This window comes from Bubalus bubalis, chromosome X (assembly GCF_019923935.1).
Source record: "Bubalus bubalis isolate 160015118507 breed Murrah chromosome X, NDDB_SH_1, whole genome shotgun sequence".
Classification (NCBI taxonomy): domain Eukaryota; kingdom Metazoa; phylum Chordata; class Mammalia; order Artiodactyla; family Bovidae; genus Bubalus; species Bubalus bubalis.
The window spans coordinates 64,145,375-64,168,825 of NC_059181.1; the positions used below are offsets into that span (position 1 = coordinate 64,145,375).

At 46.3% G+C, this 23,451-nt stretch overlaps 1 protein-coding gene across 3 annotated transcripts in view; it reads left to right on the plus strand.

The window, feature by feature from the left end:
• Positions 1-329: 329 nt before the first annotated feature.
• LOC102398431 (NHS-like protein 2) overlaps positions 330-23,451 on the plus strand; it is a 91,306-nt gene continuing 68,184 nt past the window's right edge. The window contains exon 1 of one of the 3 annotated variants that reach the window (XM_006070033.4): positions 330-12,094. In XM_006070033.4, coding sequence (XP_006070095.3) covers positions 12,052-12,094 — 43 coding nt within the window. In that variant the 5' untranslated portion in view covers positions 330-12,051. The remainder of the gene's footprint in view (positions 12,095-23,451) is intronic. The other 2 variants (XM_044937128.2, XM_044937129.2) reach the window with 2 other exon arrangements.

The window sequence follows — 23,451 nt, forward strand, 5'->3', positions numbered from 1 at the left end:
TGGGGAGGAGCACAGGCAGAGGAGGAGGAGGAGGAGGTGGGGGGAGGAGGAGGAGGAAAAGGAGGAGGAGGAGGCGGCGGCGGCAGCCACAGGGCGGCTGCCAGTCCAGAACAGAATGATGGGCAACTCTCACCACAAGCAACCGAGGAGTAAGAGCCAAAGCGGGATGCATTCAGCAACAGGTACTCTCTTCCCTTCCCTCCTTTTTCCGGGGCCCCTCCAGCCAGGGCCTCCCCAGCTACAGCCGCGCGGGGGCCCCTGACCCTTGGCGTGACTTTCAGGGGCTGGCTGGGGGCGGGGAGAGCTCGAGGGAGATGCCGGTGAACTCCCAGCTCCCCTGCTCCCGCGCCAGCCCGAATTGCATAAGTCAGAGCTCCCCAAGCTGGTAGGGGCCAGCCTCTTTGCCAGCAACCCCATGTAGCCTCTGGAGGGTAGCTGGAGCGTCAGGGAAGTGAGCAACGTGCCATGGACTGAAGTTTATTGCTAAGACTGTGCTTTCTGTCTGCATCCAGTAAGCAGAGACCTGGAACCATGCATGGCTTATCCTTTACGAGCCTCCTTTGTTATTCCAACCTTCATCTCCCCCAGCTGCCCCCACCCTGCACTGAACACCTACACCTCTCCTGCCTCTACCTCCTATGCTGCATGCACGGAATGATCCAGATGAATCTGTTTCTTGCTGTGTAATGCCCTGCCCCCACCTCCTGCCCCAGCCCTGGCAGAGAGCTCTCCTCTCCGCAAGGGTGAGAGGAGCATGTGCCAGCCTTGAGCTTGTTGCCCTCCTACCCTGGGTGTGCCCTGCTTCGCCCCTGGGCCCTCTCCAGACAAGGACTCACTCAAAGGTGCTGGCATAGCTCTCCCCAACAACCCCTTCCTGGATGCTACCAGCATGGAAATCAGGGAGACGGGATCTGCAGACAACTTTTCCTAGCCCACCATCCCAGACAGTGCAAGAGCAACATGGACGCAACTTCTCTTGTCCTGTTCACTCCCCACCAGCTCTTTTCCTTCCTGCTTTTCCCTTGGTCACTGGGAAGCACCCGATCAGGCAGCAGCAATTAAGCTGAGGGTACCTTCCCTGTCCTCCTTCCTCTGTCTGGATGGTGCCCCCCTCCCTTCTCAGCGTCTCTCCTCTCAGAGAAGCCTGTGGTTTTCCTCTGTACCTGTTGGGGAGGCCCTCAGCTACCATTCAGGCCAGTGGGAAGAAAGAAAAAAATTTTGCTAAGTTTAATTCCAGTTTACCATCAGAAAGCAGCAAATAGGTGTCTTGCTGAAAGCCTGCTATGCTCAGGCCCAGAGGGTTGTCCAGCCTTTTCCTGGGGACTCAGCTGGCCATCAGGTTGAAGGAAGTTGTCCAGAGCCAAGCAGTCCTAGGGGCAGCCCTAGAATGGGAGTCTCATGGGGTGTAGTGGGAGGGAAGCTACAAAAAGTGACCTGGGATGTGCTGCCATGCAGGCTGATGGCCATGGGGGCCCACGTGTCAGAGCAGATTCTGGTTTGGCCTCCTGGATGGGCTGAATTGGGGCCCCTATGGTGGACTGAGCCAGGAGCAAAGGTTCTGGGCATTGGAGTTTCTTTGGAATCTTCCGTGGACACACTCTTCTAAGGCCACCATTAGGTGAATGGCCCAACCGCCAGCCGCTAGCATCCTGCATCTCTGCCACAGAAGCTCGGGACCTGCTGGTGTTAAATAGAGATGCTCTGTACAGGCCACGATGGGAGCTTGAGGGTAACTTTCTATGTAACTGCTGGTGCTACAGCTCAGGACAGTTACTGACTGCCATTTCATCTTTTAAAAACTGCTCTGCATCTTCAGTGCCAGCTCCAGTCCAAGGTCATCCTGGAAGTGGTAACTACTGGACCAGCTTCTGGCTGCCTGAGAAGGGAGTCTCATGACCGATTCTTCTCTCTCTCGCTCCACCTCCTGCCCTGCTTCACTTCTCAGCCCTTGGCTTCCCCCAGCACTGCACTTGCACACTCACCATCGCCAAGCAGTCCCAGAAGCCTTGGTTGAACATTCATGCTCACCGGGCTAGCTAGAGAAAGGCTGGTTAGCCTCCCGGGCCCAAGCTGCCCACAGACTGGTCAAAGAGAGGAGGGAAGCACAGGAGACAGTCAGCTAGTGGTCTAAGGGAGGGAGCAATGCCTTAACCATGGGAGGCAGTCTGTCCTGTGGTTACTAGGAAATGCTTCATGGAGAAAAAAACACCTCCTCCATTGCCCACCCTTACATGCAGATTTCTTTCCTCAGAGCATTGTCTCAGACCTGTGTCTCCTCCTACTCTACACCCTCTCCCCTTGTGGTCAAGACCACACCCAGAGACCACCTCCAGAAGCTTGGCCTCCAAATCTCTACCTCCAGCTCAAACTAACATAGTGGATTGCTCCATCTCCATCTGAATAGTACACAGGGGTTTCACACTCAGCCGAGCACATCTTCTTGTTCCACCCTCTGCCCCTGCAGAGAAGCTCCCCTTTCTCTTTTCCATTTTCACTTGCTGACACCATCATCTCTCCAGGAACCCAAACTAGACACCTGGGAGTCAGCTCCTCTTGCTGCCTCATCTCATACTTACACTCATCCACCCACCCATCCATCCATCCATTCAACAAGTCTTTACTGTCGAGTCTTCTCTGAGACCTGGAAACCCCTCCTCTTATCACACTGTCAGTGTCTGAGTCCAGGCCTTTATTATCTCTGGCCCATTCCAGAACTAGGCTCCCTGCCTCCACATTTGCCCTTCTCCCGGCCATGCCTAGCAAAGTCCCCAGAATGATCTGCCCTGCACTCCCTTGCTATGAACCCAAAGCTTGCTAATTTCAGGAGGGGAGGTCAGGATTGCTCCCAGCATGTACCCAGTGCATCCCAGGTGGCCCAGGAGATCATTTGCAGGTGGTATAGACAAAACTTTTTTTGCCTTTCAGAGTTCTGGGCATATTTTAATGTGCACTAGGAAAAATACAACTAGTAAATCCAACCCACAGTTACTCATATATTTTTAATTAGGGCAAGATTAAGCATTTTTAGAGTAAATCTCTTTTAATAAAATGGCCAAGTAAGTAAATAGTAGTATAGGTGGTGCATGAAAAAAGTTGAGAATGCAAAACAGTATTGCCTGAGGTTTGGGAAGCACCAGTTTCTAGGATAAAATATATGTTCCTTAGCACAACTTAGAGACCTTCCATGATTAGACCCTGCCTACCTCTCTGGCCTTACCTCCTTTCACTTCCAGTTGAACTTGATGATTCACCCATCTTGAATCACTTGTGGTTTACCAAATACACCATGCCCATTCAACATGTCCATGCTTTTACAAGTGCACTTTGCTCTGCCTGGATCCCTGCCTCTAACCACCTATCTTCTCTTGGCAATTTCCTAGCCATCCTTCGAAACCCTGATTAGGTGTCACCTCTTCTTTAAAACCTTACCTGACCAATCTCCTTCCTCCATACAGAATTAATTAACGGAGTTCATCCTTCATTCCTCTGTACTGATTTGGGAACTTGTACATAATTTTATCATTGCTGGCATTGTCTTTTTTCCAATGTGCTTTTCTTCTGTCTTTTTAAAAGTAAGGCCTTTTATTTTTAAGATCAGTTTTAGATTCACAGAAAATTAAAGAGACGGTATAGAGATTTCTCATATACCTCCTACCCCCACACATGCATAGTTTCCCCCATGGTCTACATCCCCACCAGAGTGGTACATTTGTTATAATTGATGAGCCTACATCGACACATCATAATAACCCAAAGTCCATAGTTTACATTATGGTTCACTCTCGGTGTTGTGCATTCTATGGGTTTGGGCAAAGGTATAGTGACATATATCTATAATTACGGTATCATACAGAATGTTTTCACTGCCCTAAAAGTCCTCTCTGCTTCACCTCCATCTCCCCTCCACCACCACCAATCCCTCTAGCAACCACTGATCATTATAATATTAACATAGTTTTGCCTTTTACAGAATATCATATAGCTGGAATCATACAGTATGTAGCCTTTTCAGATGGTTTCCTTCCAGCATTGTCATTTTTATGGTTGCTGTTACATGCTTATATGCCCTACTAAAATGTGAGCTTTTCTAAGATAAGGCCTAAAATTGAGCTTCCCTGGTAGCTCAGCTGGTAAAGAATCTGCCTGCAATGCAGGAGACCTGGGTTGGGAAGATCCCCTGGAGGAGGGCATGGCAACCCTTTCCAGTATTCTTGTCTGGAGAATCCCCATGGACAGATAAGCCTGGTGGGCTACAGTCCATGCTGCCTCAAAGAGTTGGACATGACTGAACAACTAAGCTCAGCATAGCAAAAATCTTATTTACCAGAGGTTGGAGGAAAACTGTTAACCAGGTCTTGAAAGGCTTGGGTTCTGATCTCTCTTGGCTATGAACGAGCAGTGTGATCTTAGGCAAGTAATTCACCTCTGCTACTCCCATCCTTCAGCTATAAAGCTGTAAATCGTTAAGGGGGATTCTTATCACACACACCTCTCCCCAAAACTGCCAAGGGAGCTTGGGAAGATATGATATGAGATGCTAGGAGAGCTTTTAAAAAGTTGAGATTGCTTTTCAAATGAAACAAGTAATTGTAGTTGTAGATAGAAGAATAGCATGGGTCTTGCCCTGAGAATGGAACCGGAAGTGAGCTTTGTATGTTTGGGGGACCATGGGGAGCAGCCAGTGCCGTTGCAAAGCAAATGGAAGTGGAGGGTGGGGGCAGGGTAGTCACAGCATGTGGAAACCCACCATGACCTTAGAGCGTAGGTTGCTTTGACTCTGAAAAGACTTGTCTACCAGGCTCGTGAGTTGGAATTGACCTCTCATCAACTTTCACACCCCCTTTCACTTCTTGAGTGAGTGTAACCATGTTGCCCTATGAATATCTATGGACTTTAGGGGAGATACATGCTAGCGCCACCCTAACTACACAGCATTTACATAGCTGTGCACATATGAACCATCTATATGAACAAGTATCCCACAGAGAAGAGACAGGGAACAAATATCACACATGTACTGTATGCCAGCACATTTTTTATTGACGTATAGCTGATTTACAGCATTGTATTCATTACTGCTGTACAGCAAAGTGATTCTGTCTTACATATATATGCATTCTTTTTTAATGTTGTTTTCCATTATGGTTTATCATAGGATATTGAATATACTTCTCTGTGCTATACAGTAGGATCTTGTTGCTTATCCATTCTGTATATAAATGCCAGCATGTCTCATTTACAACTTTGCTTAACTCTCAGAACAACCTCCAAGCAGGGACTGATTTTTTTTCGGCGGGGGGGTTGTTTTTTGGAAAACGATAGAGAAACATTTTTTTTATTTTGATAATTCTCACATATTGCATTCAACTTCCCATTAGTATAGCTCCTATTTGTTCTGTGAAACAGTTTTCAAAAATGGTTCGCCTGAAGGTGAGATGACAAGTCACAGTCTTGGACTTGATCAATCTCTCCTTGTAAATGACCCACACCAAGTTTTACTGCTCCCTCCCCACCCCCATCCCCACTTTCCTCCTCCAGGTATCCCTCACCTTTTCCCCCAGAATGCCTCTGACCTGTACCAGCTGGAGCTAGCCTCTGCTCATGGGTAGTCTTGTCTCTGCTGGGCAGGCAGGGACTATTGACGCCATTTTACAGAGGAAAACACTGAGACTCAGGGGTGAGCTGCCTCATGGTCCAATAAAAAAGAAGTTGTAGAGGCAAGACTGGAAGCCAAGCCTGTTGGACTGTCAAAGCTTGTGCCTTCTGCACCATGCCACGTGCTTTTCAGCATCTTTGCATCTGTGATAGGAGTTAGTAACCCTGGAGACCGGGTGTGGTGAAGGGTGGATTCTGCAGTTCTATGCTGATAAGGCTAGCAGATCTCTATAGCAACAAGGACTGCAATTCCCAGCCTTGTAGAAGTCCCATCATATATCTGTCTAATGACGTGTTTTGGTTGTTGGAATAACTGAACTAATTTGAAGCTCCATGTTGGTTCCAGAAGCTAGAGCTGATTCCTGAGCTAGTGAGAAGGTAGGGGAATTCTTGAGTTTAAGCCCAAATTGGGCATTGAGAAGGGCTTCCAATGTGGAGATAACTGATATCATACCAATTTCCACCTCCCTTTCCACCTCACCTTGCTCATTGTCAGGCAGCAAGGTGACCTGTGCTTCAAGATGAAGATGAGTCCACCATTCTCTCCTCTGTACCTAAAAACAATGGAGAAACGATCTCATTGCATTTACCAGGCATTTTTGTAGTTGACCTAACCCTTTCATAGTCCACAAGCTTATGGAATCCTCAAAATCTTTGATTTCAGTTTGATGGATGCTGAAGTGGCAGAGACTTATAAGGGGGTCAGTCAGCCTCTATTCCCCTGGGAAAACTTCTTCCCAAAGGCATAATTCCTAATCCAATTTAATGAGCCCATTGGAAGGTATGGAAGAAATTGAAACTCTAGGCCACCAAACAAAATATTTCCTGGTACTCCTCACCTCCCACGAATGAGAGACACGTTGAAGGTATGGCATGGGCCCTGGGCTTAAGGCCAATGGTGATACTCCCACATTCCTTGGGCCAGAACTAGAAGAAAACAAAAAGTGGGTATAAAAAATTACAGTAACCCCCCATTGTCAAATAATAGGATAATGGCTAAGTAAATCTGATGCAGCCTACCTCACTGAAGCACGGTGGAGTGCTAAAGAGCTAATTATGAAGACAGTTGAGCAACATGGACAGTGCTTATAGTAAAGCGCAATGTAACATGCAAACGGCATGATACAAAATTTTATCGAGGCTGAGCTTTACAAACCCTGTAAAAAAAAGCATGTCTGCACATGAGCGAGGATTGGAATGGTATTTGTGGAAAAAGCAAAACTTAATTTATTGTGGGTGGCAGGCTTATTGGTGAATTTTTCTTTCTAGACTTCCATTAACGTTGTTATAATGCTTGTGCAAAGAAAAAGAAAAACCATTAACATATAGAACAAGCACCCTGGCAAATCATTCTGTCAAGCTGAGAGACCAAATCATATCATGTCCCTGAGCCAACAAACAGAGTTGAAAGACGTAAATGCAAAAGTCTGCGCCTCTTTTTACAGAAAGAAGCAGCCACAGGGAACGGGGAAATGTGTGGGTTTAGTGTGGGAAACCTCAGGTTTGAATCCAAGCTCTGACCCTTACTTAGGGTCTTTAGCAGAAGTAATTTCACTGCGGTAGCCTCAATTTCTTCATCTGCCACAAGAGGATAATCGTAATCACCACCACCACTTTACAGGGCTGTGGTAAGGAACCAATGGTGCAGGATGTTCTAAAGGGCTTTTCGTGAGGTGTAAAAATGCTGCACAGTGTAAGCCTTATCATGGTAGAGATAGAAAGACTTGGAAACAAAAGTAATAGGTATTGTTTGTCCCTGTTCCACCTCAGTTGACAACAAAGCCAGGCTGGGCCTGTGCCGCTGGGTGGTTTCAGATGTCTTCTCTGATTATAGAATGCCAGTGAAATGTGGTCAAGCATGTGAAGCTTTCTGGTTTTAGCCATAGTTGGGGAATATCTGGGGCAATGTTATAGGTTTTTCTCATCTAAAATGTTTAAAATTCATGGAGAGATGAGAATCATGGATGTACAACTTGGTGAAGACTTCCACAGCTCCTTGGGTTCTCAGCCAGACTTGGCCACCTACTAGCTGTAGGCCTTTGGGCAAGGGACCTAAGCTCTCAGAGTCTCTGTTGCCTCCTTTATCTGGCAGGATTCACAGTGTCTCCCTCATAGGGTGGTTGTGAGGATGAAATAAGATGCTGCGTGCAAAAGCCCTGGCACATAATAAGCAAGGAGAACAGGTGTGCTGCCGTCATCACTGTCTGAAATTGCCAGAGGAAGAGAGGTCTCTAGGGATCACCCGATTCCAAGCTTCTCAATGGGTGCTGAGAGGGGTGTGGAGGGAGTCTTGTGGGAGCACAGTGTGTACATATTATAATATTTGCATGTCAATGTTGAAAAGTCTTCTATGGGAAAAGTAGACTTTTTGTGTATCATGGTGAGACCTGGTTATTTTAACCCAGTAGACTCCCACAAACCTTGCATTTTATAGACCCACACAAGTGAGGTGATGGGCCCACAGTCACCTAACTACAGAGATGAGATTAATGTGGGCCACAGTCCAGCTGCTCTCTGCCCCTGCCCTCACCCCTACTGCTGTTACCACTGCCCACGAGATGTCTTCATGGCCTCTGGGATTTCCTCATCACCCTGGTGGAGACACCCTGTGCCACATAGCCACAGCCATATGACCAAACTAAGAGAAGACAGACAAAGCCTTGACATGGAGAAGAGGCAAGAATGATGCTTGAGATGATGAAGAAAGATGCCCCTGCAAGGTGGTCCTGCATGCTGACAGGTCAGCTCTGCATCATCCCCAGGTGGTACTTCCAAACAATCTAGGCTGACATGGCCTCCTAAGTGCCATCTGCATCCCTGTAGAGTAAATGGTCTTTGGAGAAAGATGAAACCTTCATCTTTCTCAACAGCAGATTTTCTATTTAAAAAGTCAATCTCCTATCAAATTCTCCAAGAGCACAGATGGAGGGCTGTGGGATCCCAGAAGTGAGATGAGGCTCCCAGTTGCTCCCTGCCATTCGAGTAGAGCATGTTATCCACGTCTGGTTTCTAGCATTGGGGAGGGTAGCACAGAACCACCTCTGTGAATTCCTTTTGTGGAATTTGTAGACTTGGAGGTTGGTGGGGAGTGGGTGCAGTTTACTGATTAGGCCCTTTAGGCTTGACTCAGAGATGTTCCCACCTCCAGTGCCACACAGGAGATAAAAGGCACATACTATGTCTTGCATAGTGCTCCTCTGAAATAGTCTCACCCACCTAGCAGCCTGGGACCTTACTCCTGCTTCTGAGAACCTAACTTCAGGGGCCTGACTCCTGGGATTTCTGACTTGCTTTCATTGCAGAACATTGATGCTTCCCCCATCTCTTTTTCCAGACTCTTGATTACCCCTGTCCCTGCACCGTGGATGTCTTCCTGGACATCTACTCCCACCTTTGGTTCTGTCACCAACTCCTTCCTCTTCTCTGGATACTTCAGGGCCTGGCCTAGGGGACAGGAGCTGTCTGATTAAGGTAAAGGGCAAAAGGGGGAAGGGTGAGATCTCTTTTGGTGGCCACCCAAGCCAGAGTCCTGATCCAGAGAGCCCAAGGTCACACCACTTGTTCTGAGGATGAAGACAACCGCCATGCCCATCATCTTCAGGCTTCCACCACCACCCCCCAAAATGAAGTGTATGTTGTAGAAACTGACACACACCAATCATTTCCCCACCCAGGGGCAATTGTTTGCCTTGACTCCAGCCAGAAGAACACAAAAACCTGAGTTGGAAGACAAAAGGCAGATATCAGCTGAGACTCTAATTGTGGAGTCTTCCCATCCCAAACAATGTGGCTTCAGTTATGCGTGGTGGTGGCCCCCTATCACAGCAACAGCAGCTATAGCTCCAGCCTAGAGGAACCCAGGTGAGAAGAAGCTGCCAAGGGGGATGACAGATGCCAGCGTGAGCCAGGCAGGCCAGGGATGATAGCCGATGGGAGACCAAGTTGACCATCAATGTTTTTGAAGGGAGGCCCTCCTGAGCCTTAGGGAGAGACAGTGGAAGACATAGGCCAGCCCCAACATTGCTTCTATCGAACTAGGCAGCATTCTGAGCACTTTGCAGATATTAACGCATTTGATCCACACAACAACCTGATGGTGTAGGTACTTTTATTATCTTCTAAAGGGATATATAGTTTAGAAACTGTCGATTATGTAACTAATCTATAGATTAGAAACTGAGGATCAGAGAGGGTAACTTGCACAAGGGCACACAGGTGAGACTGGGGTTCGAGTGCAGATAGTAGGTATCTCAAGTCTGTCTTCTTAACCACTCTGCTAAGCTGCCAACATAGGAGAGCTAAGCCAGTCAGGCCAATTTGCCTTCAACCCACTAGCTGGGCTAAGGCTAGACTTCAGTCTCTACTAAGAATTGGCCAATTTGCCTTCAACCCACTAGCTGGGCTAAGGCTAGACTTCAGTCTCTACTAAGAATTAGTGTAATGATTCCCAACCTGAGGAGATTTAGAACACCATCAATGCCTAGTCTCCACGCCTGAGAAATTCTGGTTTAATTGGTCTGAGATGAAGTCCAGCACACAGGGGATATGGAGGATAGGGTGAGCAGCAATTTTGGTGAAAGCTCCTCAACTTAAAAACACACAGCACCTCTCCCATCCTGACAAACATCTAACTCCCAGCCAGAGCTCTGTCACTCCCTCCAGCTATGGCTCTCTTTCCTCTCTAACCACAGCCAGACTTCCTGAGAGTTGTCCCCCCTCCCCTCCCATTTCCCTCCTTAACCTGCTGCCGTCTGGCCTCTGCAAGCTGGCCTTGCCAAGGCTACTACCCCTCTTGATACTGCCGCAGCACACATTCACTGCTTGGTCCTCAGCCTACTTAAATTCTGGAATGCAATTCCTGATGTCAATTGGTCCTTGCTCCTAGAAGCTAACCTTCTCCCAACCTCGGGGTCACAAACCCATTGTCCTTGTCTGGAAATTTCACATCAGTCTTTTTAGATGGCTTTTTGTCTCAAACCATACAAATATTTCCTGGGGCCAGGGCCTCCAGAGACCCACAACCCTGCCCTTGAGGAGCTGAAAGTCAGCACAGAAGGGATTCAGTATCCTCGTCCTTGAGGTGACAAGGTGGTTCCTCAAGGGGAGCCGCCCAACTCCTTCCCTCAAGCTGCTTCCCTGTCTCTTTGTACTTCTGGCAAAAATAGGAAAGAGAACAAAGCTCTGGCTAGGTCTTTTCACTCTGTGAGCGAGAACTCTCAATACTTCTCTTCCAGTTAAAAGCCGGTTACTGGGACAGGGTGCAGGCCAATGCCTGTGCTCTTTTTGCCAGAAGAGTCATGGAGTCCCTCTGCAATGAGCTTCTGGCATGCACGGATTGTTTCCTGGGCCCTTGTGTTTCTAAACACAGAGAAACAAATTGAACAAAAATGCATTTTAAATGTTTTAAAACCAGCGATTCTCTCCTGTTTTGTGTCCTGGGAAAATAGGCTTTGCTAGCATTTGCAGTACTGATTCTAGAATGCTGGAAGGGTGGAGATGGGAGAAGCAGTGAGGGAGACCAGCAGGGTTCTCCACCCGATGCTATGGAGAGAAAAGGTGGACTCTGAGTCGCATATTCTCTGGCTGTTGGGCCTTGGGAAAACCCCTTTCCCTCTCAGAGCTTCAGTTTCCTCCCCTGGTACTGGAACCCATCATCATTAGCTCCTCTGTCTGTGGCAAGGATGCTGGGAGATGACCCCTACCTGCTGGAGGCACGATACTCTGCTGGAGTAGGCACTCCCTAGGAGTTGTGGAAGCTGAACTGAATTGTGTTCGGCCATCATGCACAGACTTGTTCTAGGCCAAGAGAGAAAGTGTGTGTGTGCAAGAGAGATTTGCAAAAAACAAGGCCTATCTCTCTGCACGTCTCTCCTCTGGAAAGGAAGGGGCCCGCACGGTGACAATAGACCAGGGGCGCTGACTCAGACAGCCAGTTCCTGCTCATTTCCCCTCGCCGCAGGACGGCCACCGAGCGGGAGGTCAGCCCTCCGTGGGGCTCTGATTCAGGCCTTTGGCTGAGAACCTTTCTTAGAGAAAGACGAGACCAACTCACAAACAGGTCTCTCTGTGAGAGGACGGACTGGACCAGTGTGGCTGTGGGCAGGCAAGTGGGGGCAGTGGGGAGTGGAAAAAGAGAGAGAGGAAACTCACTCTTTGAATCCTGCATTGCTTTCCCTGGGCTGGGCGGCCTAGAAACAACTTTACGGGCAACAGAGCATGTGACTGAAGGGGCCAAACTGACCCGGCCAGGGTGCTGGGAAACGGGGTTCAGGAGGAGTCTCTGGGTGCCCACGGAGGAGCCCAGGAAAGGGATTCAGAACAGCGTGGAGCTCCTTGGCTCCCTGCCCCCAGTGTGGAGTTGCCGGATGTGGAGTCTTAGTCGTCCACACCGCTAGGATGGAGAGAGCCGAGGCTATCACCCTCTTCTGGAGCCGGGGAGGTGAGTCGCATGGAGGAGGAGCAGGTTCACGGGCTCAGCAGAGGTGGCATGGGGAGGAATCAGCGCTCGCTGAGGGAGAGGGTTGAGCACTCGGAGGTGTCCTGAAGCAGCCTGGACTGTTTGGGGGAACATAGGTCCCTTTTCAGTCCTAGAGGCGTATGAGGAGGGACAGGCTAACCACTTGGCAGAAGGGCTATAAAAGGAATTAAAAATTGGGTGGCTCTGGAGGAGGGGAGGGTGGATGTGATCACATCCCAACCCTGATAATCTGCCATTCTAGAGGGATAAGAAAAGTGACTGAAGAATTGTTAAGTGTGTGTGTAAGAAACACTCTCTCATCTTCTATAAATCGACTTAGCACGCTCTTTGAAGCCTTGTCCCTTGCATGGTGGAAAATGCTGTTTCCGTCACCCTCAGGGCTTTACCCAGCTCCTGGACTGCTGCTAAAATGCTGATTTTTTTCACAATACCGACAGGGAAGACAGGGAGGGGCAGGAAAGCGGTGTCTGTCGCTAGTCATCTGTCAACACAGGTGACTACTAAGGGACCAAGTGCTTGCTAAGTGCAGGTCAAGCTGGAAGTAGTGGCAGTAGGGTGGAATCAATTTCAGGGTCCTGAGCCACACCAGGGGGCTTTTTGTGTGACAAGGATGTTGCTTGCCCTTGACAATGTTCCTGAAGATCCAGTTACAGCTGCAGAGGTAGCTAACAGGAGCAGGAGTTGGCCCTCTGTGGCAGACTTCAAAGGAGTTTATGAGCTAAAGGAGTTTGAAAAGCAGAGTGATGGCACTGTGTGAGGACTACATGCTGTTTGGCATGGAGAAGAAGCAGAGGGAAAGTGGTCTTTCGTCTTCAGGTCTTTGAGGGTCTGTCACAGGGTGAAGGGAATTGAGGGGGGCTCAGGAGACAGAGCTGTGTGACCTATGGACAAGGACAACTTTCTAACAGACTCTTGCCTTGCAAAGAAGTAACGAGTCTGAGTGCCTTTGGGAAATCACAGGGTGAGCCCTTGAGAAGACAAGGGCAAGTGAGAGCTGGCCTTCTTCCAAGGAGGAGTGAGTGGGGCACCAGGATTACCTGGGCTCCCTGCTTTCACTCTTGCCTCTCTCCAGCTCATTCTCCACTCTGCGGCCAGAGTGCGACCTTATAAAACAGCCCCAGCTGCTCAAAAATCCTCCAATGACCGCCCACCACCCACTGGTGCAAGTCCAGATTTATTTCTCTTCTCTATTGCCTCCTTTCTACTCTCTAAAAACAGTGCAGAGATAAGATCGTTTCTCACTCTAACGCAGATCTGACATTTCATAAATCTATGTCCTAGACAGCTGGAAAGGGCTATATTTAACCTTCCGCCTTGTAGCTTATAATGGAGGGACTCGCTTCAGGCGCTGCCTTCTAATGCTGCTGCAGGAGACCAGTGCCTTTTCTTTGTTCTCTGTAAGACTAAGACCACAGCCAGCCTCTCCCTCCAGTGGGGGCAGGCCATTTGCCCCAGAGCACCCCCCCTCCCCTCTGTCTCTAGGTGAGGGACATCCCTGTCCCACCCCCTGGAGTGTGCCCCCTCAGCTTTCTTATCTGCAAATACCTGAAAGACTCTTTAGGAAACCTATAACCCAATATGTGGGACAGCAGATGAGCTCAAGAATAGGACAGAGGACAGGGCCAGGAGACATGGGCTGGGCTAGGTAGGGGAACCAGTAGTGAAGAAAACATCTCATCAGATCTCTTGCTGTGGACACAGAAAGGGGGAAGGGAGTAGTGCTGAGTAATGTGCTGTGGACCCTGTATACGATATTTTGCATACATTGCCTGGTGCGATCCTCCTAGCAATCCTAGGAGGTAGGTACTGATAGTACCCACCATTGTCTCCAGTGAGGAGATGGGCTCAGAGTAGTTTAGTGACTTTACCCAAAGTCAGACATAGCTGGAAAGTGACAGAACCGGCATTGAACCTAGGCCTGTCAAGCTCCAAATCCTCCCCGGCTGAGTAGGAACTGCCCTTTGGAGCAGCTCTCCCTCATTTCCTTGCATGTCTGCAAATGCTAGAGCCTCTTGAAGGCTCTGTCCACGCTGCCCATCACGCAGGCCCCAGGCCCACCTCAGCCTCCACCCCTAGCTGCTGAACCCAGCCCAGGAGATCCGGTCTTTTGATGGTGCCCCCATGCTCTCAGGCCTGATGGGCTGACTTCATCTCTGCTTCCACATTCTGTTCTCTTCTGCCTTGCAGGTAGCAGCTATTAGGACCAGGAGTCTCAAACAATAAGCTTGTTTGAGAAAGAAATACAATTCTTTCTTCCATGTCTGCCCCCTAGACTGCTAACACTAACACCCTCTGTGGCCTTAGACAGATTGTGTCCCTGCTCTGGTCTCAGTTTCCCCAGATGTAAAGTGGGAAGATAGGATGTTCTGTAAAGTACTCCCAGTTCTAAGAGCCCGGGTTGCCCAAGATTCTGCCCCTCTCCCAGCCCCACCCTGCTGCTTTCTCTCACACAGTGTGGGGAATGCTGGTCACCACAGGCACTGGTTTGGAAACCTTCACTAAGCTGAATGAAAGGACAGCTACATCAAAGTAACTGCCCCAGTGCCAATGGACAAAACAATCAAGTGGCACTAACAACCACATTTGTAGGGCACTTTATGGTTTATACCAACTGCTCTCACAGCCAGCAGAGTGCTAGGGAGGGGGACTCCAAGGTGATTGTGATGGTACATGGTACATTTAAAAAACACTAAATTACATGGTGAGAAAATGATTCTTGCTTCCTTCTCTTTTCCAGCTTTCTGATTACATCAAGGGAAAAAGCTCAGTGTGATGCTATTCTTCACCCTCTGTAATGCTTGCTAATCTTCTTTCGGAACAGAACGAGAGCAGGCCTCAGGCTCAAAGACAGTGACAGGCAATGATATCTACATAGAATTTAATTACTCTGTTCTATTTCTTTGTATTTATTTTTACAGTTACTTTCTATTTCTGGCAAGTGTTATTCTTTTTGGTTCTTGGGTGCCATATAAAAAATTAATATATATTTCTTTAAGCAAAAAAAAAAAACTCACATTGAGAAAAAGATTAATAGTAAATACAACCAGCGGTGCCTAGATATGGCAAAACTTGTGGAAGTGGTTCCTAAATGGTGGAAGCTTGGGCAACACTGAAAGGCGGCATTCATTCAACACCAAGATCCTCAGTGTGGCCCGTGGGGCCCTGCACAGTTTGCCCCTGCTAGTATCCCGGACTTGTTGTCCCTTACTCCCTTTCCTCCCGCACCTTATTCCCTTGCATGCCTGCCAGCCTTTGCACATGTTGTACCCTGTGCCTAGAGTGCCTCTCCCACATCCCCTGTCCACCCATCAAACTCTAACTCAGCCTTCAAGACTCAGATTAAATGGCACCTCCTCTAGGGAGCTTTCCTTCAGCTAAGCACTAAGTTCATTTATTTCTCTATTATAGTGTCTCTCTCTGGGCTATGTGTATTTTCTTCTAGGCTAATATCTTCTACCCTATTGGTTCCAAATGCATTTTATAAGAAAGAGAGAGAGAAAGAAAAATGTAACTGTGAGAGAGGCGTGTGCACAGCTCCTTGGATCACTTGGATTTGAGGCTTCTCAAATGCTGATCCAGAGCCTACAGAGGCCACAAAGCCGACCTGGGGGCTGCCTCTGAGGGACAGTTGCAGGCCACATGTAGAACGCTCTTTGGGGTACAGGTGCCTTTGAGATCAACACCTGGGATCCAAGAGAAGACAGCAGGATTGGTTCAAGGAAGAAGTTGGGCTGGCATAGCTCATGACAGCCTCAGCTGACCATGAGGAGCTCTGGAACTGGGTTGGCCCTTCAGAGTTGTTCTGAGTTAGGGTGAGGGGCTCAGACATTGACATCAGCCCATATGGACCACTTATTTGATGCAGGCTGGCCCCAGGGAGGGAGCACAGTCTTGAGCAAGGCAGCATGGGTCTGAGGAGGCTGCTGGGCAATCCTTGAAGAGGACTGTCAGCCAACAACACTCAGTCCTAGGCAAGTATGTGAAGGAGGGGTATCACTGTATTCACGACAGGACCTTGTCTTCCCCACGGGACTTCAGTGCTGGGAGGACAGGGAGAATACTGCAGTGGTTTAAAGGGCAGAATGTAGCTGTCAAGAGTTGGAAACTGGAAGAGTCTATTAATGTTCGTTTAAAAATGAATGTCCAAGTATGAGGTTCAAGGCAATGTGCTTAGAGGCAAACAAGTCACAGGTAACTTCTGGTAGAATTAGGGTGACAGATATGGAAAAAAAAAAAACCTATTCCAGAACAACATGTGTAGAACAATGTGTACCAAAGACCATGTTGCCACAGCATCTCGTTCTTCCTTCTGTTGGAGGCTTTAGCTTACCACTCTTCTGACAACCCTCTAAGGCATGAATTCTTGTCCTCACTCTAGGCATGTGAAAATTGAGAGCCCCAGATTTGCTCTAAAACTCACTGCCGCTCAGATCCCCCAAGCAAGCAGCCCTGAACCACCCAGCCCCTCTCCAAGCCACGTACAGTCCTTTACAAAGTGCTTATTACATATATTCTATCTTGTCACAGCACTGTGAGGGAGCAAAATAAGGGTGCCAGAAAAAAAGCTGTTTTTTACCTTTATTTTCTTAACCTGCCTGGTATGCTTTCAGATATATTCTGATCATATTTGTAACAGTGACATTCTTTTTTATTCTGTTTTTTCCCTACACATTGTTAACCACCTGTGAAATTCTTCCACTACACTCATCTGTTCTTCCATATTTTATCTCAAAAATGAGAAAATTATGATCAAAATCCAGTTCATCCCTTTTGTACTGTGAGTGGGGGAATTATATGGGTTTTTTTTTTTTTTTTTTTTTTTTTTACTTTCAGCCTTACTCAGAAAGGCAAAACTTTCTTGGTTTGAAATGTTAAAAATGTATGAAACCAAGAATATCTCTGATTCTACATGTGATTAATACTCTAGGAGAAATGTTCTGTGGGGGAGACTGTAGAGTTTGAATAAAAGACCACTTAGGAGCAACTAAAAATACCCCTTGAGGAGCTGGGTCTTGGGCAGGGTTGCTGCTCCTTGCTCCCTCTCTCACCACCCCAGGCTGTGCCCTCTCTCCACCTTTGTGCCCACCATCCTCCTCAAGCTCCAGGCTGAGGTTTTTCTTCTCTTCATTCACAGCCTTAAAGATTTTCTGTCAAATGATGATGAAGGCAAATTTTGAAGCTGCCCCCCCCCGCCGCAATTCTAGCATCTCTCCCAATAGATTCTATTGTAGTCTCTCTGGTCCCAGAGTTCATCTAAAGCAAAGCTTTTCTCTAGAGTTTTCCAAGCAGAAGCTGTCACATTGCAGAGAACCAACAGTTGCTCTGTGTTGCGCAGGAGAAAAGTCTCCATATGTCCCCAATGAAAACAAAGATTTACACGATCTGTGTCCATGCCTAGCCCTGCGTGATACTATTTGCCATCACTATTATGGAACCATAATTAAAATTTCCCCTCTCATTATAACTGCTAAAATACCATGCTGGCCTCATGGGCTAAAGAGAGCTGTCCTTTCTACTCATTTCCTTGACTTCCTTGTAGGGAGCTTGCAATAAGCAATAGAAGCTGAAGTGAGGTACAGGAGTCAATTTTGTTTTAAAGATTAGCAAGGTAGATAGATCACCCTTATTGAAGTGTAACTCTCAAAAAATTAAAAACATGACTCTCATTGAAATATATAGTGATCACCTATCAAAATTTTATTAAACTCATTGATGAAATAAACAGCATTATGGTAAAGCTGGTTTTAATTGAAATGAGATTTTAGCAGTTCCTCAAAAAGTTAAATATAGAATAACCATGTGATGATGTGAATTCGCTCAGTTGTGTCCAACTCTTTGCAACCCCATGGACTGTAGCCTACCAGGCTCCTCCGTCCATGGGATTTTCCAGGCAAGAGTACTGGAGTGGGTTACCAATACCATATGAGCTAGCAATTCCACTTCTAGGTATATATCCAAAAGAATCGAGAATAGGGACTTGAACAGATACTTGTACATTAATGTTCATAACAGCATTATTCACAATAGCCAAAAGGTCCATTGTTCACAATCCAAATGCCCACCAATAGATAAATGAATAAACAAGATGTGGTATATCCATACAACGAAACATTATCCATCAGTAAAAGGGAGTGAAGTGCTAATCCATAGCACAGTACGGATGAACTTGAACACATTATGCTCAGTGAACGAAGCCAAACACAAAAGAAATATTGTATGATTCCATTTATGTGAAATGTCTAGAATAGGCCAATTCATAGGGACAGAAAGTAGACTGGAAGTTACCAGGGGCTGGGAAAAGAGGGAAAGGGAAATTACTGCTTAATGTTCTTGTTTGGGATGATGAAAAATTTTGGAAATGGATAGTGGCAATGGTTGTACAATATCATGAGTATAATTAATGCCACTGAACTATATGCTTGAAATGATTTTATTGACAATTTTGTGCTATATATATATATATATATAAAACTTCATTAAAAATAGCAAAAAAAAGTGTGAGAGGCCAAAAGATATTGGAATTTTCAAAAGAATGCTGGGATAAGATAAAAAGCTGGATACAAAACTAGTTCTACAAGATAATAAAACTGTAATCTTTGGGGCTATTTTTTCTACTAGACAGAAATAATTTTCATTTCTACCAGGCAAAAATCACTTGTAACTTATCAATCTTCTACTAGCTAATGTTTAACTTTACAGAGTGGGCCTTAATTAATACTGAACAGTCAAACAACAAGGATTTAGTGTATAGCACAGGAAATTGTATTCAGTATCTTGTAATAAACTATAATGGAAAAGAATTGGAAAACAAGACTATAGATATATACAGATATATGTATAGCCAAACCACTTTGCTGTACACATGAAACTAACACAACATTGTAAATCAACTATACTTCAATTTAAAAACTTTTAAGTAGTGAATAGTCAAACAATCACATAGATGATGTTCTCCTGTGTTCTTGAAAGGGCATTCAGTAATATTTTTTGCCGTGTCAAGTTTCAGATAATTCTTAACACTTCAAATAATACATGATGAACCACAGCTCTCATATAAGTCTCCATGAAGAAAACTTAACTTTAGTTTCAAGGCCTGACTCTCATGGCATTAACATCTTGGTGACATCTTCTGGGTGGCACCCAGCAAGTACAGTCTTTGGCTACTTGTCAGGCTCACTTCAGTCCATGCTAAATCCAGTATGAATCCACCAGGCTGGTCTTTCAAAACATCACTTTCACTGTGTCCCTCCTACACACAAAACTGAAATCACTCCTGATATAGTCCACACTTCCCAGACTGGTTCACAGAAGTCTCTGGAATCTAGCCTGGCTCGAAATTTGAAAGAAAGCTTTTTGGTTTCATTGCCCTCAGTCCCAATCAGGTGGGTCTCTCCAAACTCCTTGCTGAGTTTCTGACCTTCCCTTAGGCAGACACTCCCATTTTATGTCTCTGGCCCATCTCTTATCCTAATGGGCTTATGGCAGTTTCCCAAATTCAGTCATCCATGTACAGCTGTCACAAATTTTGTTTGCTATCTGTACTGTTTTCTGATTTTAAAAAAATGACTCTCTTTTAAAAAGTTATTTGCCCAAAGCTGCAGGTTTGATAGGCTGTTTAAAAAAGAAAAATTCACTGGTGTACCGCTTCAAATCACATTTATTTCATATGTGGTTGTATTCTAATTGTTCAGTGTGTTTGGCCTCACTTGAAGATGGTAACTCCTTGAGGACAAGTACTATGGTTCTGGTGTCCCTCATCATACAGCGCTGGCCTAAGCCCTTGGCATGTACTTACCACAAAACCTTTGGTTGACTGAGTAGCTGTCTTCCTTGATAAACTTCTTCTCAGAACACTGCTGACTTTCCCTCTGTCCCTTTAGTGTGCAGAGAAATGTTGAAAATGTACTCCCGGTCCTCCAGGGACTTATATTCTGGCTGGAAAAACAAAATTAGGTGTTCTTGGTGAGTCCAGCAAATGTAGCTTCCCCCTTGTCCATTTTCTACTTATGTTACCTTGAAGAAGAAACCTCCCTGCCCCTCAGTTTCCTCATCAATGAAATGAAAATAGCAATGATCATACCTGCTTTGCCTCCCTCGTAGAATGGATGGGAGGCTCCAATGAAGTGATAGTCATGTATCATAAGTCATGTATCATAAGTCATAAGAACATGATATCTATATTTTCGTTAAATATTTCCATAAAGTTTCCATAACAATACAAGATGGCCAAATGAAAAATGTCATAAGGCAGTTTTCCAAGCTCCACATGAGTCCCTCTGGTACTCACTTACTAATGGGCAGAATGGTTCCAGAAGGCTTCTTGAGATGGGCCATGAAGCAAGAGCAGAAGGTCAGTAAGGAGTGGAGGTAGGGAAGGGGAGCAGAGATAGGTGTGGAGCATGAGAGAAGCAAATTGAATAGGGAAGAAAAGCAGACACCTGCTTGGGGCTGATGAGGAGTGAGGAGGCCAGTTGGGATATGCAAAGCCATATCCCAACTGGGGCAGTGGGGGCAGTGGGAGAAACGGGGAGGTGAGCCACACCTGGAGGCCTCCAGTGCCAGGCTAAGGTGCTGGGCCTTCCCGCCATGAGGTCACTGGGCAGCTTTTGAACAGAGGAACAATCTAAATCAAGCTTTAGAATGCAGCTTTCTCTAAGATCGGATTTCTTGTTTTCCTCATGATTTATTTACCATATGTATGTTTTTATTATGAGATAAAATATAGTCATTATGCCAAAAAATCACAAGTAAATCAACAAGTATTTAGGGGGTAAAAAATGTTCCCCTCTTATCTCTCCTCCCTCTCCCCCTAGCCACTCCCAGTCACTTTCAGAGACTACATCTGTTCTTTGCATGTTGTGACTCATTCTAGATCTTTTCCTATGAACACGCCCGTGGATGTGTATCTTTTTACATAAGTGGGGTTCTCTTATGCATCTTGTACAGAGCCTTGAGATTTTTAACCTAATATGTCTATGGACAATTTCTGTGGCAGAATCTCTTCTTCTGAATGGCTGTGTAGCATTCCTTAGTAAGACTATATTGCAACTTGTTTAACCAACCCCTTGTTGATGAAGACTTCTGCAATTAATTTTGCTTTTTCTTTTTACTTTCATGTCTTTAAGTAACATGTGCATGTAGCAAAAGAAACTCAACAGTAAAAAGCAGGAAAAGCAGTTATCCTGACTATCCCTAACCCCCACCCCCACTTTATTAGCTCCCCTTTCAAGAGGCAACCACAGAGACCAGTAGTTTGTGTGTCCTTCCAGAAGTGATCTATGTACCTGGAGATGATCTATGCATATACATAGATCACGTCTATGTATGAGAGTGTGTGTGTGTGCGTGTGTGTGTGTGTGTGTGTGTGTATGGAGAAGGAGGGACTTTCCAGGTGTCACTAGTGGTAAAGAACCTGCCTGCCAATGCAGGAAATGTAATAGATGTGGGTTTGATCTTTGAGTCAGGAAGATCCCCTAGAGGAGGAAATGGCAACCCACTCCAGTATTCTTGCCTGGAAAATCCCATGGACAGAGGAGCCTGGCGGGCCACAGTCCATAGGGTTGCAAAGAGTCAGACATGACTGAAGTGACTTAGCACATGGAGAAGGAGAGAGGGAGGGGGGCAGAGAAGGAGAGAACATTCTATATCAGCGCATATTTTAGCTGCATGATTCTTCTTAATGGCTGCAGAGTGTTTTATCATGTGGCTAAACCACTGTTTATCTAGCGTATCTTCTATTGAAGGGGTTATTGCTAGTAGTTTGCTATTGTACATAGTTTTATTTGTTTGTTCAGTCGTTAAGTCATGTCCGACTCTTCACAACCACATGGACTGCAGCACACCAGGCTCCTCTGTCCTCCACTGTCTCCCAAAGTCTGCTCAAAGTCATGTCCATTGAGTCCGTGATGCTATCTAACCATCTCATCCTCTGCTGCCCCTTTCTCCTTTTGCCTTCAATCTTTACCTGCATCAGGGTCTTTTCCAATGAATCAGCTCTTCGCATCAGCTGGCCAAAGTATTGGAGCTTTAGCATCAGTCCTTCCAATGAATATTCAGGGTTGATTTCCTTTAGGATTGGATGGTTTGATCTCCTTGCTGTCCAAGGGACTCTCAAGACTCCTCCAGCACCACAATTTGAAAGCATCAATTCTTTGGTGCTCAGTCTTGTTTTTTGTCCAACTCTCACGTCCATACATGACTACTGGGAAAACCATAGTTTTGACTGTATGGATCTTTGTTGGCTAAGTAATGTCTCTGCTTTTTAATATGCTGTCGAGGTTTATCATAGGTTTCCTTCCAAGGAGCAAACGTCTTTTAATTTCATGGCTATAGTCACTGTCTGCAGTGATTTTGGAGCCCAAGAAAAAAAATCTGTACATAGTAGTATAATGTATACCTTTGTTCACTTGCCTTCATGTGTACTTTGCCTCTAGTGTAAATTCCTAGAAGTGACGGTGTTGGGTAAAGTTCAGTTCAGTTCACTCACTCAGTCATGTCCGACTCTTTGCGACCCCATGGACTGCAGCACACCAGGCCTCCCTGTCCATCACCAACTCCCAGAGGTTGCTCAAACTCATGTCCATTGAGTTAGTGATGCCATCCAACCATCTCATCCTCTGTCGTCCCCCTCTCCTTCTGCCTTCAATATTTGGGTACAAGGAACACATATTTACACTTTTGACAGATAATGCCAAACTGTCCTCCCAAGAAGTTGTTCCAGTTAACCCTTCCACTAGCTGTGTGAATCCTGTCCCCATATACCCTCTCCCCATCACAGTGGGTAATAAAAATTTTTTCATCTGTGCCAGAGGAACAGGATGAAAGCCTGAGATGATGAGGTGCGAGTGTCATCAGGAAAGGCAGAGATGGCCCGGTTGTTCCCCATATTCCCGATGGGTATGGCTGAGACTCATAACAGCCCAACAGTGCTTGTAACTCAAAAACATTGTGTCCCCAAGACCTTAGGTGTCTAGTGGCACCCAGAAATTACCCATGATCCACAAACCCATGTGATGCAGTCTTGGGTTGCCCAAAGAGATCCTTTGTGGTTCTTGCCACCCTCTTACAGCTTCACACAGAACCTCTTCTGGACTTCTTCATGTACATCACCAGCCAGGACCGAGAAGCCTGGATGACATTCTGCTAGTGAGCAGAATTTTTCACCCACTGTTCCCAAATTCACACACACATACACACACACACACACACACACACAAGGACTACCTATAGAACTCAACACCCAGGTTCAGAATGCAAGCCCAGGCCTTGGGAAGCACAGCTCACGTGCGGTCTGGGTTCCCAGACACTTGAGGTTAATC